Source organism: Balaenoptera borealis (genome assembly GCF_965194805.1).
Source record: "Balaenoptera borealis genome assembly, chromosome: 9".
Classification (NCBI taxonomy): domain Eukaryota; kingdom Metazoa; phylum Chordata; class Mammalia; order Artiodactyla; family Balaenopteridae; genus Balaenoptera; species Balaenoptera borealis.
The window spans coordinates 37,431,279-37,451,629 of record NC_138873.1 but is presented as its reverse complement, the minus strand read 5'-3'; the positions used below and the strand labels follow the sequence as shown (position 1 = coordinate 37,451,629).

General features: G+C 38.7%; 1 protein-coding gene across 11 annotated transcripts in view; it reads left to right on the top strand.

The window, feature by feature from the left end:
* NKAIN2 (sodium/potassium transporting ATPase interacting 2) overlaps nt 1–20,351 on the top strand; it is a gene marked incomplete at its 3' end in the record, with an annotated part of 1,018,208 nt that overhangs the window by 969,266 nt on the left and 28,591 nt on the right. For all 11 annotated transcript variants that reach the window (XM_082406283.1, XM_082406281.1, XM_082406282.1 and 8 more), the window contains one exon: nt 13,991–14,051. In XM_082406283.1, coding sequence (XP_082262409.1) covers nt 13,991–14,051 — 61 coding nt within the window. The remainder of the gene's footprint in view (nt 1–13,990; nt 14,052–20,351) is intronic.

Genomic DNA, 20,351 nt, shown 5'->3' with positions numbered 1-20,351 from the left:
AATTTTAAAAGGTGTTTCCATAAACGTCTCTAAATTAGATGACAGTTCTCAACTTCTACATCCTTACAGTTAGGAAAGGTGGGGAGCAGAAACAGAAACCACTTGAGACAATCAGTACATCTGGGAACAAAAAAGAAATAAAAAGACCTCCTTCCTTCTCGAGGAGGATGGTTGAATAGAATCTGAGTCTGATGAACAATTAGAGATAATGTGAATGGTTAAATCATAGGGTATTTCTCCTGAGAGCTCAAAGTACATTCATAGTTGTGACTTCATTTATCTTCACATTGACCTGTAAACTATATGAAACATAACTTCCTGGTACTATTTAATCAGGAAATCCTAAAGTATAATTATTCAAATTAGTCCAAGATACAAGATTGGGACTAGATGGAAATAGAAACTAGTTAATCTTTGAGGGCTTACTAAATGCTAGGCATTATGCTTATTCATTTGCCAGTGAAAGCCTTCCATCTACTGGGATCAACTTGTTCTTTGGGATTAAAAAATAGTCCAAATTCCCATCCCACACACAATGTATTCTGCAGTATCACTGGGAGAATCTTAGGGCCTTTCTTGACACCCCTAACTCCACTCTTTTAACTGGATTCTCAGTTGTCTCCTTACATCTCATCTTTGTACATTGTTATCTTGATTCCTTTAGTTCCCCAAAGGACTGCTAATGTAAGAACGCATAGCGAAACTTTACTGAAGTTTAGGGTATAATGAGATACTGGGAAGATGATCACATTGTACAAACATACCAAAAAAAAAATAAAGATAAAAGTTGGATACTAGCAATCTATATTCTTGAAGAAACCACTGTTTATTCTCCCTGCTAATTGTTTCCAGAGGCCCAGACCACTTCCATTCAGCCAGGTTCCTACCCTGCAATGACCCAGCAATTCCACTAGTAGGTATTTCTTTAAGATAAAGGAAAATATATGTTCACAAAAAGAACTGTAGAAAATGTTTAGGGCACCTTTAATCATAGTGCCCCAAACATGGAAGCAACCCTAATTTCCTTCAACAGGTTAACTGATAAGTAAATTGTGGTATCATGGGAGATTTTTGCTGTATGGTAACCCATTCATTTTGACACTGGGATGATATCAAAAATAATACAGAGACTTGAAAAGTTCAGCCTACTATTACTGCTCTGGGAATCTGCCACATCAGTTTGAACAAGCCAGATTTCCCTGATAGATGATTAAATATGTGAGACTACAAATATGTGGTGCATTTATCCTTATCACCTCAACTAACAATCAGCCAACACCAAGGAAAAGAGCTACCTAGATGATTAACAATCAACCAAGTCTAGCAAAAGAACTGCCCATCTGAACTCAACCCAAATTGCCAAACCACAGGACAATGAGCAAAAAAATGAATGGTTTTTTCAAACCCTAAATTTTGGGGTGGTTTGTTATGTAGCAAAAGTTAACTGATATATGAATATTCATACAATGGAATGCTGGTTGAAAATAAAACAGATTAAATTACTGATACCTGCAATACCTTGGATTAATCCCAAAAATAGTATGCTCAATGGAAGAAGCCACACACAAAGCAGTATGATTCTATTTGTATGAAGTCAAGACCCAGCAAAATTATTATATGGTTACTGAATTCCAAACACTGGTTGCCTGGTGGGTGGGGTGGGAATGGAAGGAATGGTGACAAGACAGGGGCAAGAGGGATCTTTCTGGGATCATAGAAATATTCATGGGGAGTCTTGAGAATCCTCATAGCTGAGTTGAAGAGTTAATAGGCAAAAAAAGAATTCCAATAATATTAATTAAGTTGTATAATATAGGTATTTAACAGGGTGCTATATGAGTACAGAGCAGAGAGTACCTATCTGTGCCTTTTGACATTTGGGAAATATTTCCCTGAAAAGTAGTCTTGAAGTAGCCCATGCTGCATGTAGGCACTCACTATATGGTGTTAAATTTTATTTGTTGCATAGGAAAATGCCATATTCAAAAGCATGAAGGTATCAAACAGTATGTCATATATATGGGGGTAACTACCTGGAGATTTAATATGGAAGGGTAAAGGGGAGCCACAAGAGTTGGGGCTGGAAGGATAACCTTGGGCCAAATCACACATGTTCTTGAATGCTTTGGTATTAATTCTTTATCATATGAGCAAGGAGAGCCATTGATTAGATTTTCAGGCTCTTAGAACCATACCGCCCCTATGACCATCCACCTAATGTGAGGCTTGCCTTGCTCACCAACAGTAAACTGATGGTAATTAGTGGCTCACCAATATATTCTAATATAAGAAGCCCACTCTGGTGTGTAGAAGCATATATGAACAATTCAGAGGAGGACTATAAAATCATGATGCGTTGGAATCACTGAAAGAGAACTGAAACGGTAATTAAATGGGTGGGAGGAACATTCCAGTTCTTCTACACACCCCAGGCTCCCCACAAGTGGCATTAAACTCCTCCATGGTTTGTCTGATAGCTGAGCCAGTTTTTTTCTTGCTGATTTCCAACCTCTGCTAATCCAAAGCTCAATACTATCCTCTATATTCAAATTTCAACTTGGAAAAGTTGGTGAACTTAATTTTAGGATTTTTCTTTCTGAATATGAATTCACTCAGAGTTTTAGAATCTTATGTTCCCTCATGCGACAGTAGTCAGTTTTGCCAGTTGGATAAGTTAACAATACCATGTAAGAGTGAAAAACATAGTATTTCAGGTTTGTAGACCCAGATTCAAGTTCTTACTATCTCTTAATCTTGGAGCATCACTTAATTCCCTCAAGCCTCAGCTTTCTCTTTTGTAAATCATGGGTAATATGGAAAATCTCTCCTTGGTTCTGGAAAGAATAGATAGAACAATAGCCGTAAAGATGTGAACATATGCCCAGAATATAGTGAACACTTCAACAATGCTAGCTATTACCTTGAACAGTAATCACTAGTCTTTCCTTTTCTACCTCCCAGGACGTGAGGGGTTCGTTAGATGATTGGTTGTTTGAAGTTTAAACATTGAAAAATGAAAAAGTAAAACACACAAATACAGTTGCAGTTTTTCCTAGTTTATATATTCCCAAGTGGTAACAATTGTGTTACCATTAATTAATGAAATCCTTTTATTCTGAAGTCCTTGACCTGTATCTTTCACCCTCATATTGGCTGTGTGTTATGTAGAAAGAAGATAATCTAGGATTTAGGTTGAAAAGAAGGTAACTCAGATAGAAAGGAAGAGAGGAACAGTGAAGAACACCAATCATAGCCAAGTTCTGACTCCAAAGTTATTCAATCCAACTAGATCACCCTGCTGCACATGGATAGAGCTGACGGGTCTTTTACATGACACTTTAATTCAGTTTTGTGCTTTTTAAAATTGCTTTGGGAAGAAACTGGTCTTCAAATTTGTGTCTTCCACAATCCACATCTTATTCCCCTTGGGGGTTCTTTTTCTGTTAGTACCTTCATTCCCATTCATCTTCCTCTGTCACATGTTACAGAAAGTACTTTGCTTCAGAAGCAAGCTTCATTGAATGCTACATAAAATACCTTTTCATAGAGCGTAAAGCTTATTCCCACAGATGTCATGGTAAATTACTCTAAGCTTCCTATTTAACTATATTTTCAAAACCTTAATAGTAAGGTTTACTGTAACATTTTGAAGCAACTCTTCTCTCTAGCTGGTATGCCGATGTTTCCTTTTTAGTTTTTGGTTTTTTATCTTTTCTACTACAGTGAGAGCACATTCTTGTTGACATCATTTTTATGTAAAGTTAATCAATAATTTTTTATAATGATGAGCTTGTCATTTAACACTTTTTCTGATACTCATTATCTGCCAAAAGAAGAAACACCTCATGAAGGTTCATCCAAGTTGAATAACATTAACTCTCTTACACCTCCCACCACGTAACCAGTCAGCCTGGACTAAAATTCCGGGCTGTGAGAGGACAGCATATGCCTCCAAGCCATGGGGACATTCCAGAGTTTGATGTCAGACTTGTAGTTTGCCCAGTGAGATTTATGAGTCCCGGCTGTATTTCTTGACTCAGCTCCTGTTTCTGTAAAGAAACACTTAAATGGAAATCAACTTCTAGTCTGGAAGATGATAACTGGTCAATTCCAGAAAGGTCTCTAGTGGAGTCTAATCTACTTAGTATCCTATTGAAAGGAATGACTTCTGCCTAAACAGAGGCCTTGTGCCCACACATGTGCAGCAGTATTATTCTAAGGATCCTAGATTCCCCTAGAAATGTGGACCAGACAGAATCTTAGAGACCGAAGACAATGTCTTTTTCACCATCGCCCAAATATTAAATGGCCTGCTATATTTCATCACAGTTACTTTCACATGGAAAAACAGAATATTTACTAAACTAACATGGGTAGATGTGTTCACTTTGCTCTTTGCTAAATGTTAACTATACAGAAATTATACAGAAATGTTATTTATACAGAAAACATATGAATGGACTATTTCCAACTTTTATTTCTAAACAATGATAATTTACTCATTACTTATTTTTTAAATCTCTGAAGGGAAGTGATCACAGAGGTCATGGGGTTTTCAGTGATGTCCCCAGGAAGCAGTCAACCATCAATCTGCATGGGAAATTCTCTATCATCATCATCACCATCCTCACCGTGTTTGTAAAGAACTTTCTATGAGCTGGGAAGTTCACTCATCCTATCTCATTCCTCTGTCTCCCTTCACAGTGTGCTTACAATTCTGCTGAGTATCTCTCTTCAGCTGTGGTACCAGCATTGAACACTGTCAGTATTCTGACTGATGAGATGAGAAGGAAGTGGGGCTATTCACCTCCCTTGTTCTACACACAGTAATTCTCTGCAGCTAGCCAAGGACCACACTGCTAGTTTAGGCATCCTCCATATAATTACAGAATTTGATCATCAGATCATTGTTGTTCTTTCTCAAGAATTTTAAAACGACATGCAGAATAGGACTTAGGGTGAGACACCTGAAGCATGCTTATTGAAACTGCCCTCCAGTTCTAAACTGATCTCTTCACTGCGGCTCTTTTCAGAGTCTAAGTCTTTAACCAGATACAGATCCAGTGCATAGTCTCCATGCACATACTATACATTTACATATACATATTCTTACAATGTCATCTTATTCATGATTTCTTGAACTATCATGGTGTGATATGTGCTGAAGCACCAAGTATGTTATATATTCCAAATTTTCCTTATCTTCTGATCTAGCACCTCTGAAAAAGAGAGAAATGTTAATATAGTTTTAGCACCTTTTTTAAAAACACAGGTCATTTTTGCAACTAGTATTGCAGTACAATTCTCCTAGTCTCTTCAGAAGAATCTAGCCTTGTACTCCCACTGTCATCTCTAGAACAGCACACTCCCTCCAATGAAACACACTGAACTCTTTTAACCCTGTCTGTTGATGTCGACATACCTAAGATGGGCTAATTTATTTTTGCATGTCTTACTTGTACAACTACTTTTGCTTTAGGGTCCCTATTATCTCTGAGCAAAAATTATGCTATTTGTACCATTTGCTCACAAAAGAATCATGTACTTACTTTGTTCAAAGTTGCTACTGGACAGTATTGTTTACATTTTACAGAACATTGTAGCATTTCTCTTTCTCAAGTGCTTTACTATAAATAAATCAGGGTCCCTATTACCTGTGACATGTATACAATCTTAGTTTTATTATTAAACTTAGTTTTATTACCAAAATAGTAGCGTGTTGTTGACAGGTTGCTTTTTGGATTTCCCAACCATTTTCTTTTTTTTTTTTTTTAATTAATTAATTTATTTATTTTTTGCTGTGTTGGGTCTTCGTTTCTGTGCGAGGGCTTTCTCTAGTTGCAGCGAGCGGGGGCCACTCTTCATCGCAGTGCGCGGGCCCCTCACTGTCGCGGCCTCTCTTGTTGTGGAGCACAGGCTCCAGACGCGCAGGCTCAGTAGTTGTGGCTCACGGGCCCAGTTGCTCCGCGGCATGTGGGATGTGGGATCTTCCCAGACCAGGGCACGAACCCGTGTCCCCTGCATTGGCAGGCAGATTCTCAACCACTGCACCACCAGGGAAGCCCCACTTTCTTTTTTTTAATTGAGATATAATTGACATATAACATTGTATTCGTTTTAGGTGTATAACATAATGCCAGTTATTTTCAATGAACAATTTTGGTTACAAACTCCCATTATGGGTCCTGTCTCAAAAACTAAAGGTATCTTGTGGCAGTTCTATTGCACTAGATCAGCCATTTATTTGGTCACCTCCCAAACAGCAGATGTACAGAATAGTTGAACTACTGCTCTCAGTACAGTTTTTAAAACTAATGGGATGTTTAAACTCTGAATGAGGCATTAACCATGATGCCATTTGAATTTTGTTAGTCGTCTTTTACACTGCCTGGCTCTTCCAGCTTTACTAATACATTAGACTCATTTGAACCCGGGTAACTCTTTGGTAAGGTTGGCCTGAAGAAATCTACCAGTCTCCAGAGGCCAATTTAGAATGGGAATTATTGGTTAAGCCAGCGTTGGCATGCAGTTCAGTCCATTTCCCAGCCTTAAGAAGATAAGGCAAGTTTGCACGTACGTCTACCTTTATTTAATCTTTTAAAAAGTGTTTAATACGGTCATGCTTGGTGATGCAACACAATACCTAAAGGCTGGTATTAAGATATGTTTCTGATCCTCTGAAAAGCTTTTCTGACTCAGTAGGCTGTGAAAGTTCACAACAGCCCTAAAGGCAATCCTCCATGAGTTACTGTAGATTGATAACTGCACCTGGATTATTCATAGCAAAGAAAATTTGCAACATGCTCCTTAATAGCCCAGCCATTGGAATAGTTTAGGATAAGAATCATCTGGTGGACAACTGAAATGATACACCAGTCTACATAAAAAATATTTCATATAGAAGACCTTCATTAATAACACTGATATAATCATATTAGAATATTTTGCTAAAGCAATCTTGAAATACGTAAATGGAGTAAGATGCAAAAGAGCAAGTAAAATCATTTGCAACTTGAAAGTATATTTTGTGAGCGTATAATATCCTTCTGTTCAAATTCATATTACAAAAAGCATGGGCTTATAACATCTGAATTATGAATTCAGAACAAAAATAGATGATTTAAATGAAACACAGCACAAATCTATTTGAGAATGAGACATTTGCAGATAAAAAAATAGTGTTTGCTACCCCCATCTCCACTCCCAGTCAAAAAAGGAGTGTTGAATAATAATTCTATATTGTATCAGCATAAAAAACTATTGTGAACTTCTATGTTGATCTAAGGGCTCAGAATTAAAATGTGTCTTTGTACTTAAGAAAACAAGTACATCTACCTTGTTTAAATATATTTGCAAATTTAGAAATTATAATAACAATACAAAAGGTCTTTTAACATAAATGACAGTTGCCTAGAATGTACTATTTTTAAATTCATCTTTTTATTGTGAAATAATTGTAGAAATACATAGAAAATAATTGTGAAATACATAATGCAATTGTATGAAATAATACAGAGAGATCTTGTGTACCCTTTATCCAGTTTTGCCCAATGGTAACATCTTGCAAAACTATCGTACAATATCACTATTAGGATGCTGACAGTGGTGCAGTCAAGAATCCCTTGTGTTGCCACATCCACTTCCCTGTGACACCCCACCTTCCCTAGTCCTGGCCACCACTAATCTGTTCTCCATTTCTCTAGTTTTGTCATGTCAAGAATGTTATTTAAATGGAATCCCACAGTATACAGCCTTCGGGAATTGGCTTTTTTCACTCAGCATAATTCTATGGAAATTTATACAAGTCATTGCATGTTATCACTAGTCCCTTTCTTGTACTGCTGAGTAGTATTCCATAATATGGATATGCCAGTTTGTTGAACAGTTCACTCAATGAAGGACATCTGGATTGCATCCCGTTTGGGGCTATTATGGATAAAGCTGCTATATGCCTTAGTGTACAGGTTTTTGTGCGAACACATCTTCCTTTCTCTGGCATAGATGGCCAGGAGTGTGTTGCTGGGTTATATTGCAGTTGTGTGTTTAGTTTTTTTAAGAAAACTTCGAACTGTTTTCCAGAATGGCTATACATAAATATTTCTGTCTTTTTCCTTCCAAGATTTTTGTAGTTGGTCTTCTAAATTTTGACCATCGTGAATCTTAGTATGAATTTCTTTGGGTTTTTCCTGTTTGGGCTTCAATCAGCCTCTTGAATACGTAAGTCAAATTTGGAAAATTTGCAGTCACTATTTCTTCAAGTACTTTTTCAGTACTGCTCGTTTTTTCCTTTCCTTTCAGGACTCCAATGACACAAATGTTAGATGTTGTATTATAGTCCTATGGCTGTATGAGGCTCTGTTCATTTTTTTTTTTTTTTAGTCTACTTTTTTCCTCATGTATATTGGGTAATTTCTATTGTTCTATCTTCAAGTTCACTGATTCAGTCCTGTCTCCTCCATTCTGCAATTGAGTTTTTTTAATTTTGCTTATTGAATTTTTTTTTTCAGTTCTAAATTTTCAGTCTGGTTCTTCTTTATATCTTCTATTTCTTTGCTGACACTTTTTTTTCATTCATTTCAAGTGTGTTCATAACTTCTTGCTGAAGCATTTTTTTTTATTCTAAAATGTTTGCCAGATAATTCTAACATCTGCATCCAGCTCTGTGTTAGCTTCCACTGGTTGTCTGTTTTCATTCATGTTGAAAACTTTATCCTTATTGATACAGTGAGGAATTTTAAACTGAAACATGGACACTTTGGGTATTATATTATGAGACTCTATATCTTTCTTAAATCTTCTGTTTAGCTGGCTTTCTCTGGTGCTCCTTTGGTAGGGGAAGGAGAGACACTGACTCATTACTTCCGAGCAGGGGTTACAAGTCCAGATTCCCCACTCAGACTCTACTGATACTCAAGAGAGGAAGGGCTTCTCATTAAGGCTTGGAGACAGTGGAAGTTGCTGCTCTCTACTCAGCCTTCACTGGTACCTCCATGGCTAGGAGGGGTAGGAGTGCCTTGTTACTGCTCCCAGTTGGCTTCATCTGACACCACAGGGGCAGGGGATTGACCTCATTACTGCTGGCATTGGTGAAAGTCCTGATTCTCCACTAAGCCTCCTCTGACACCACCCCAGTTGGGAAGGGAGGGGGTGCCTTCTTACTACAGAGTGAGGCCAGAAGTCTAGACTCCCTTTGGGAGGTCTCTACAGACACCACGGAGGGGGACTTCCTCCTTCCTGGCAGGAATGAAAGTCCAGGCTCCCTGCCTCACTTCTCAGACACCACGGCCTGGCCAGGAGGGAAGACTTGGCTCCCTGTTCTTTGCTGCTGTGGCTGGGGAGTGGGCTTACAGTTTTTTCTGTGGCATTGGCTAAAGAGGGCTATTATTGTCTTAAATTTTTTTTCTGTCTTGTTAGGCTGTCCCTTTCCTGGACCTTTGGTTAGAGAGAGCAAGCTTTTGTTGGGGCTCTTTTATCTGTGCCTATTGGCATTTCTGTGTCGTGGGCTTCTTCAGCCCCAAGTATGGTATATATGAGACAAAAGAAAAATAGGAAACTCACTCCCATGTCCTTCTTTGGGTCCCAAGATTCCTAGCCAGTCTACCTTCTTTCCATCTTTCAGAGTCTTCCTATGTGTGTTTTATATATATAATGTCCAGGGTTTTCAGCAGTATTTAGTGGGAGGGTTAGGGAAAAGTATGTCTACTCCAACTTCCTGAAAAAAAGTCCAAAAGATAGTATTTTAAACACTAAGGCTGTTACATTTTCAATTATTACAATTAAATCTTTTTAAATACTTATCAAAAGGCTTCAGTTTCCTCTTATCTATTAGCTTCTAAGTGAATTTCTGGGATATACAGTCATAATTTGGTTTGTAGATACAAAAAAGAATTTTAATCTGATTTAGTTATAGAGAGAAAATATCATTTCCTTTCAGCCACTAATGATATCAAGATGATATATAATTCCCTATCAGGTGAATTAGAAATGAACAAATCATATTAGATGTATCAAGGTGAAAAGATGAATAAAAATAAAAAGATTTAGGCTTAGCTCTGCTTTGAATGCCAAAGACTAAGACAACTGTAATATTTTGGTTTTTTACAAGTGGATAATTATATGTTTGTCGAGTATAATACCACTGGTATCTTTCATTGTTACTCTAAGCCATCTTTAAATAAGGAACAGAATAAAATAATTTTATTTTAATTCCAGGTATTCATATCCACTATGACAATGTGGGTCACTGTTTCCTACCTTGGGAACCATTATACCCCTTCACATTGCCCAAACTCCTCTGAAATGGGGCCTCTTGCTCCTCTCTGAACGTAATCCACATCTTCCCATAGGTTGTCTGAGCTCTGCTTGGAAGATGGTCTCACCTTTCCCCTGTTATTCCCTCTCAAAGCCTTCCACCCCCATCTCTCGAGGTCAATCTCCAAAATGCCAACCTACAACCTACCCTGGGAATGGACTGCCAGTTCTTTGGGAAGGCAACACTTTAACTCAGTCTTAAAGGCTGAGTTAGAACTACTCAAAGGTGGAGAGCTGAGCAAGGAAGGAAGGGAGGAGATGTAGGGCATTCACATGCTTTGTTGGCAGAAGGGGTTAAAGAGTTAAAGAACAGAGGGCAACCACCTGATATATGTCTGCCAACTACCAACAGCTTAATACTGGCATCAATTCTGAGACAAGGAGTGGTGGGAAATGAGGCTAGACAGGGACTATATATCACATTAGGAAGGATTTGTATTTTGTGAAAAATTTTATACTTCTTCAGTAGAAGATGGGGTGCTCCTTAAGTGTACTATATAGAAAATTAGAATTGCAATTTGATACATACTCAAAGCCCTCTGATTATAGCCCTAATCTGTCTTCACAGCTTTTATTTCTGTTGCTCTAATATGAGGTCCACAAACTCTCATCAGATGGAAGGACTGGCTCTTCCTTGAACACAGTCTATAACTTCCCTGCTTGATGAACTCGCTCAGGAAAAGCAAGGCCCATTTTACCTCTCCTCTGCAAAAATACATATAATGTTCTTCCAAAGGTAGTTGTGAGGATTAATGAGCTAACGCGTGAAAGCACCCAGTTTACCGTTTGTCAGTTAGGAGACAATCAATTTTCTTCCTTCCTCCTGGCACTTATCTTAATCTACTTTGAAGTACAATTATATGTGTACCCCTGCTACAAGACTGCAAAATCCTTTAGACTGTGTCTAAAACAGTGACTCTAAACAAGGGGCAGTTTTGCCTTTGAAGGGATGTATGGCAATGTCTGGAGACATTTTGGATTATCTCAATTATCAACTGTCTTGATCATAGTAGTTATACATCCTATAATGCATAACAGAGCCCACAAAAAAGAGTTACTCAACCCAAAATGTCAGTGGTGCTGAGGTTGGGAAACCCTGGCTTGGTTCATCTTTGTGGCCCAGGCAGCAGTTAGCAGAGTTGCATGTTATAGGAAGTATTCAGAGCTGTAAGAAATTCTTTGAAACTGCTTTTCTGTAGGTAAATTTATAAATTGCTGTGAGGGAGTAAAAATTAAATTAGAAATTTATTTGGTGTAGGAAAATTGAAAGGTAACAGAGGTTTATGAATCTTGATTAATTTGGGAGAAACCAATTTCCATTTGTATTTAGAGGTGACCAATTTAAAAGCTGAAGTTCTCTTAATCAGCAAGCTTTTGTAATGAAATGCAGCAGGATTTACTTTTATATCAAAGTCACTCCCCTGACAGTTAAATAATGCAACCGAATACAATTAAAAGATCACTGGTAAGCAAAATACAGTGCCTTGGCTGCATTCTGGGAGAGGAGTACAGTTAATAATCTAGATTCTAGTGACACTTTAATGAGAAGTTTGAACTCACTGGCCTTGAATCTCAGAATTTATCAATGTTCTTTACCTAGATTTTCATTTCAAAGTAATTAAGTGATGAGCGAAAATCAAGAGAAAAGTTTGTGATTAGGAAAAAAGTTGCTTTGTAGATAATTCAAGTAGTAAGTATTTTAAACTGAAAAGAAGAGATAAACTACTGATAAATCTATGGCATTTAGCCACAATGGTAAGGCCTTCCTGTGGAGGAAGAAGGGGAGATATAGACAGTACCCAGGGGATTTAACCAAACCCATAGCCTCTTTACCTCGCCACAGTCGGATCCAGCACCCATGACAGAGTACGCATGGGACTAGGTCACTCAGTGACCTAGTGATACAGGCATTTTCATGGGCCTTGGTGGATAAAAGATTAAGAAGTGTTAATCTGTTTCTCCATTATCTGTGAAAATGCTCAAATCACCGTGTGATTTTGTTTGGTCAAATCAATATCTTTGCTAAAGCCAAATAGGATACACTGGTTTTTAATAGTACCCTGTATTCTAAAAATAAGTCCCATAAAAACAGTAACCTGATGATTCCATTATATAAGGAGATTGTTCTTACTATCACAATTTTATTGCCAATAGCAACAGATACTTCAAAGAGAAAAATCCTTATTTGATGACTTTTCTAACATATTTTTTAAAACCTAAGTGCTAACGTAGCATCAGTGGTATGTTATCTAGCTCTCTGTTACTATGTGTAGTGGTTCAGATACTACACTTGGGGGTGGGAGGGCAGCGGGTCCATTGTCCCTCTCATCCAGGATCTGAAAACAAAAGCTCGTGAAGAATATTTTGCATAAGTCTGCTTTCTCATTCATTGCTCTCTCTTAAGCAGGGTCACTGTTTCTGTGCCAGGAAAACCACTGTTTTATCTCATGCCAGATCTCTTTGGAAAAGAACTAGAATCTGCCAGAACGTGCTTTCTTTCTCAAACTAAAATTGAAGATTTTCTAAAGTTCCTTTTAACCGGACCTCTGTCTCCAAACAGTTCTTCTCATTAAATACCTATCAGTGTACCCTCTGACTTAAAATGTTCCACTCACATCTTCCAGAAATATTGCAATCTGTCAGCTAATGGAAAACAAGTTCATTAGGTTTATCACAGCAGCAACCTTTTGCCCTGTACCTTAGCTTCCTGATTGAAGACTGCAGCCTTTTTCCCAAGGTTCCCTTCCCCAATGCCAAATACTCAGTAGGATCAATGCCGGTCTGAAATGTCATCGTGAAAAATTTTCATCACTGTCCTGAGGACATGCCTTTAAGGATTCCTCCACACTGGATTATTTTGGAAAAAAAATTTTCCACATATCAGGAAATTCGTTTGCTTCCTTATACCAGTGCTCATTATTTGACTAAATAGTTATACTTATATGAAGGAATACAAAACTACACCATCTGAGGGAACACATATCAAAGGGCTTTACTGTGCTCCTTCACAGATACTATTTCAGCGAGCAAAGACTTCCCTGACCACAGGGACCTCTGTTGCATGTTTCAGAAAGGATGCTCTGATGTGTCCAATCCCAGTCAAATGCACTGTGATATTCCTTACAGTTATCCACCCCGCTGCTCCTCTGTATCATGTCATCTTAACTATACTCGGTATGTCCTGGTTCCTGTTACTGGTCTAAATAAGAGTTTTTCTTACTTACAAAGTGTTGAGGCAACATTTCATGGAATCTCCTTAATATTTTTCTCTCAAAACATTTTTCTGATAGTCAGCAGGAGTCCAATTTTAGAATCTTAGGCTCTGGGCTAATGAAAAGTGAATTAGAAGTTGATTGGCACAAATGCAAATGCTAATCCATTGATGAATGGCCATAATTCTTTATTTTTCCTCTAGACCTAAAATAACTTGTTGTAGATTGCCTGGCAATTAACAAATCTTACACATAAATGCAGAACAAAGGAAAACAGAGTAATATATTCATTTATAAGGCACATTATACGAATCAAGAATCCACACTGGAGTCCAGATCCAGTCTGATGAACTATTTTGGAACACTGAATCTAGTCAAAACCACATGCTTTTGAAAAGTTGCTCCCCCAGTGAGATCCAGTACTGTTGCCTTTGCCACATGTCTAAAGCATCTTTGTTTTGTTTCAGCTGGCAGGGTTCATCTACGCCTGTTATGTTGTGAAATGTATAACTGAAGAAGAGGACAGCTGTAAGTATTAAAGCTCTATTCTGTTTCTTTCAAGTTCAGAGCATCTTCTTTACTGCCTCTTACCTGCTTTCCTACTTCTCAGACAATATCCCTTAACACATCATTAGAATAGGGACTAAGCCCTTTGTACCCATTAGGCTAAAATGTTTTTCATAAAAGTATCCAGCATATAGATAACTAATCAGTTTCACTCAGGACTACAAATCCCAACAATCAACAATTTGCAATAGTTCCAAAAATTCTCACAAGAACTGACTCAGATTAATTCAAGAAATTTGTCTTCATGAAACCAAATGTTCATATTTCCTATTTTTTCCTACAATTTGATACAAATAGCTAGAACTTTATGTCAGAGTCTCAGCATTCAGCACTACTGCTTGATCCAGAGTTTACATGGAGGTACCCTCTCACAAGCCTCTAAGTGGCTCCATTGTCCTCTGCTCTTCTAAAAATTGGCAGGTAGAAGGTTTCACTCCTTCCTTGCCCCCTAAGGATCTGAAATAGGAGGATTGGAAAAAGTACTTCAGTGCTCTCTGGGTACTTGCCCATACAGCTATATTTATTCTGAGGAAAAATCAGAGCTGGGAATCATTTTTCTTGGTTTCTAAAAATATTCATAATGATTGGGGTGTTGAGACAGTGGAGGAAAAGATGAGGATCCACTGCTCTGTTATAGGATGATTTGAGGAAAATACTCAAAGAGAAATATGTTTCTTCTTCACTTTCCAGTCATACTAGAAAGAAGGAGGCTGTATCATGTGATTCATTTAGAGGAGGCACATTCTCAATCATATTCACACATGACGTAAAATTAGGAATACACAGTGCATAGTTTATATTGTTGTTTGCAAAAGGAAATGATAGTCCTTTACAAATAAGCGTTTGTAAAACACTCCTGAATGCATCAAGTGCTATGTCAGTTTTGGGATATTTTAAGATGAGTAGGGGCTTCCCTGGTGGTGCAGTGGTTAAGAATCCGCCTGCCAAGGCAGGGGACATGGGTTCGATCCCTGGTCCGGGAAGATCCCCCATGCCGCGTAGCAACTAAGCCCGTGTGCCACAACTACTGAGCCTGCGCTCTAGAGCCCGCAAGCCACAACTACTGAGCCCACGTGCCAAGAGCCTGTGCTCTGCAACAAGTCACTGCAATGAGAAGCCCGCGCACCACAACGAAGAGTAGCCGCCGTTCGCCACAACTAGAGAAATCCTGCGCGCAGCAACGAAGACCCAATGCAGCAAAAATAAATAAATAAATAACTTTATAAAAAAAAATAGATGAGTAATATGCAGTCTTTTACTTCTAGGAATTAAGCATTTTGTAGGGGAAAGAAACATGTGAACAAATAAGTATAATAAAACTCTGTAGAGTGTATAGTGTGGGGAGACAGGAAAGGAATCAGGAAAGGTTTCATAGAGAAGGACACTCTTGAGCTTGGTCTTGCAAAATAAATAGATATTTGGATAGCAGATACGGGAATAAGGTGATCCCAGGCAAAAGGTGGAAAAGAACCAAGACATATCACAGCCTTCCATGTTGGGGGCAGAGCAGTCAGGTTAATATGACTGAATTATATCCTGTGCTAGAGGTGGGTACCCAGAGACGACTGGAAAAGATGAGATAGCAGAAAAACTGTTATGACAAAGTAAGGAGTCTGGACTTTATTTTGTATAGCATGATGGCCAATCAATTGGCAGTTAATAGAAAGAGAATAACAATCAGAAATGCACTTCAGAAAAAACATAATGGTATCAGTATGAAGGAGAGACTTGAATGGGAGGGTCGAGATTAAGGAAAGACAGACAGATTAGGACACCGTGAAAATGACAGAGATATGAGATGATGAGGGTCTGGACTAAGACCAGTGTTGGAGAGGGAGAGGATAGATATGTTATTAAACATAAAAATAATACTGATTAATGGGCCATGGATGGGTACTATGTAAGGCGTAAGGAAGAGACTGATAGATTTCTGAATTTCTGATATGAGTGAATGGCTAGATGGAAATGTCACTTGAGGAAAGTAGAATGGGGATGCAGCAATTAGTTCAGTTTGGAAAGGTTGAGTTTGAGGTGCTTAACGAAGATGCAGGAGAAGATATCTAGTAAGCACTTGTCCTATGCCCAAAAGATTTATTCTTTTGGAAGGGTAAATATTAGGAAAGGTAAAAGATATATGGATTTTAAAATGTATGGACTCCACAAACTACGTAAGTTCATTCAGCTATTACCATTCAGTGTCTTTGTGCCAAATCCTTGATGAGTCTATAGGTTAAATTACATATGGGAATTGAGCTTTCTGTAAACTATAATGTTTGATTTTATTTCACAATGATGTCTGCATTTTTATCTTCAGAAAAATACTGACACACCAAGTCTCCTAGACAGATAATCGGTATCTCTCCAGAATAGTACCTCCCAAGCGGGATCCCAGAAACGCTAGTCCATAAGCTATACTGCTCAAAAAAGATTCCAAAGCCAAGTAAGTTTGACACTGAAAATTTAGAATGCACATTTATGTATTAACATCTCTGAGAGTATCGCAGTAAAGAAGTATGTCCAATTTGTCCTAATCCACAGTTTTGTTTTAACCATATTGCGTTGGATGAGATACAGTGAGGCCAGAAGCAGATCAAAGAGAGAAACCAAAAAGGGTTTTACTACATTCACGGTTCCCTAGGGAGAACAGCATGCCACGCAGGGCGACTCAAGGAAAGCATCATTGTGGGTCATGAGGCAGAGAGAGAGAGAGAGAGAGAGAGAGAAGAGAGAGAGAGAGGGAGGGAGGAGAGAGAAACACACAACACACACACACACACACACACACACACACACACACACACACACACACACACAGAACTGTAAGCAAGTGCTTTTATTGTGGTTTCCAGGGAAAGGACCAGACAAGGCAGGGTAAAAGGGTTTAGGATTGGCTAAGTTTGAAAGAAGTCCCCATGAAATTCATGTTCACTGTGACTGTCAGAGAATAAGGTTTGGGGTTATCCAAGGTCTCCAGATGTTTTGGGTGGGCCAGGCTTAACTTGGGAACAGCCTGTGGTCATTCTGTAGATGTTAAGGCATTTTACAGAAACTAAAACTATAGTTAATATCCCAAACATTTGAACACGGAACCTTTTTTCATAAGAAATCTTAATATTCCAGGGAATTATAATTCCAGGCAACTCATTTTAGGGAATTCTGCCCTAGGCCAAGTTTTGGTCAAAGCCATGTAAATCCAAGGGGATGTGAAGTTACAAGTATCTTCTGGAAGATAAGGCTTATCTTTCAAGCATCTAATAAACTGTTTTCCATAATGCTTATGTCTTTTTATGTATTTTGACCACAACTCCTTAAGTGCCTTTATTAATCTAAAAGACAAGCAGACTTATCATAGATAATTTTTCTAATTTTAGTCTTTTTGCTCAGTAAGATATGAACTACTATCCTTTTTATTATACCCAAGTAGACTCATGCTTATCATGAACATTCATGGGACTACTAAACAACCTGGAGGAGATGCTCATTTGGGCCAGGTCTGTGTCCAGTTAGGTCTGTTTACTTGTGGTCACTCACACACAGACAATTATGAATATTTGTTGAGTAAAATGCTTTAGATTGATATTTCCCATGCATTATCATTATCTTGATCACCTGTCTATATGTTTACCTCCAGGCACTACCTAGAACACATGACTTCCAATGCTCAAGTGTAAAAAAGGGTGCAATTTCTATCTAGTTTTCAGTAATTATATTATAGAGAAAATTATTTTGATCCTTTAAAAATGTTTTGGCTTGATGAATGTACAATAAAACACACACACACATGCACACACACACACAAATGCTCTCAGAAAGTAAGTCCTGAAAGATGGGGAAAGTTTAATGTATATATAAACAGGGAAAGGACCTCTGTGTAACTATTCTTACCTGCTGCGGATTTGCAATGAAGCAACCTGACGGGAGTGTAGTACAGGAGGAGATGCCAGCTCCCTACCTGCCAAATTCGTTAAGTTTCCATTCCTAAGAGCCTCACAAGGAACACAGGACAGTTTGGGTTCTGTAGCTGTGCTGAGAATGGACTGTGGAGATAAGGGCCTAATTACGGCAGCTGGAAGACTGAAGTATTCTTGACGTCAGTAGGAAGCGGACCGGCTCTGTGCTCAGTTTTGATATCTGAGGCTCAGCAGCAAGTGTAGCCAGAGAGCCTCAGAGGCTCCACCCTCTAGGGAGCTAAGGCGAGGGTTCAGGCTCCATGAGCGAAGAGTCAAACTTAGACTCCACGAAATAGCAATAAATCATCATTGAACTAGAGGGAGTTCCTGCAGGCACATCAAATGCCTAAGATTTTTTTCTTTATTTCTCCTTTTAAACAGTATCTCATTTACTTTTCTAGAGGCCAGTTTTATAAATACTTATATAGACACTTTAATGCAAAGTTGTTGTTAATTTCCTCAATGAAAACCCTGGGCCTTGAAGTTTACATCTCTGACCCTCTGGTTACCTAAGCCAGAGCCCCAGCCTGACAGGCCAACTGGCTGTGCAAACTCACAGGATAACACTGCCATCTGCTGTGCCTATCAGGAGATGACAACCACCCTTGGAGCAAAGATTTCAAATAGGAAGATGTGGGCAATTCCGCCCCCATATATCAGTCACCTAGGGGTGCAATAACAAAATATAACAGACTGGGTGGCTTAAACAATGCATATTTATTTTCTCACAGTTCTGGAGGCCAGAAGTCCAAGATCAAGGTGTTGGCAGGTTTGGTTTCTCCTAAAGCCTCTCTCCTTGGCTTGTAGAAGGCTGAATTCTCACTTTGCCCCCTTTTCTCTGTCTGTGCATGCCCCCACGTCTCTTCCTCTTCTTATAAGGACACCAGTTTTACTGAATTAGGGCCACGCACTTATGGCCTCTTTAGCCTTAATTACCTCTTTAAAGGCCCCATCTCCAAATACAATCACATAGCAGGTTGGGCCTTTAACAGATAAATTTGGAAGGGGATACCATTCAGACCATAACATTCCATATCTAAAGATACACACACACACACACACACACGCACACACACACCATGTGGCTGTTGGCTATTTGAAAATACCTATGGGGAACAGAGTGGGGCTAGCTTCTGCTCACTGGCACATCAAACGCCTGTGGGTAAGAGGCTCCAGGTGGTAATGGGAGCCTCCCTGCTCCTGGCTCACTGCCAGTAGGCAGGAGTTCCGGTCCGCATCGCCTGCTGTGGGGTGGGGTGATCTGCCTTCAGATGAGAAGCTCCTCACCAGAAAAACGCTGGGACCTGCTCCAGAGGGTGTGCCTTGACACTTGAACCTTATTTGAGTGGGGCAACCATCACAACATACTTTTATATATTTGTTCATGAAAAGGCAGCGATATGTCTTAGGAGAAAAGGCTTTCTCCAGGAGAGCGTGCATCCCTCGCTGAGCTGTCTTTGTGGCTGGGCTCTTCACTGTATCATCTGTTGCCAACCATGCTGAGTTTTCCTTATGACCTCCAGTGTTTTCTATTCCCCTCTACTTGTTCTCTTTGACAGTATTCTGTGAAAGAAAGAAAATGTTCTGAGATTTCTGGTCTGGTGCCTTTTATTATACTTGGAGCTCTCCTCTCCCTTAATCCTCAGCTCTTCTGCACCAGAGTCCGATGTCCACTTACAGTGACAGAACTAAGAACTTATCAGCTTCATTAGAGTTGTTGGATGTGACAATTAAAAGGAAAACATGCAGCTGTGGAAAAATAATAACTAATCCATAATAGAAAAAACAGGCAACATGATTTCTCAATTTTTATTATGTTTTCTTATAAACCTTTGCCTTAATAGTTAAACTAAAAATAAAAATAAACATCAGTCCTCTGGAAAATGGATCCATTTTTCTAAGTAGTCACTATCTTTTCTAAAAGAGATTCAATGTGTTTGCAAATGTTCTTAAATATTCAAATCATCCGGGAAAATATGCAGAATGTCATTTTAAAAATATCCTAAGGGGGCTTATTTTGAAAAAAAAAATTGGAAAATTAATTCTAGATGTTTAAACACACATGTTTAGATACACACATGCACAAACCTACCAACCAAGCACAGATGCATAAAAGCCTGTCCTGAATTCTCCAAAATAAACTGGCCTTGGGATAAAAGTCATAATCGATTTATAGACTCTTTCATTTGAAAAGCAAACCACGGAAATTATTCACTTCTCTGAGGCTAATAATTTTCTGTTATTTTTGTTTGATTTTTCTTCTAAAGCCTGCTGGCCTACACTTCTGTGTATTGAACTCTGTTCTGTATGT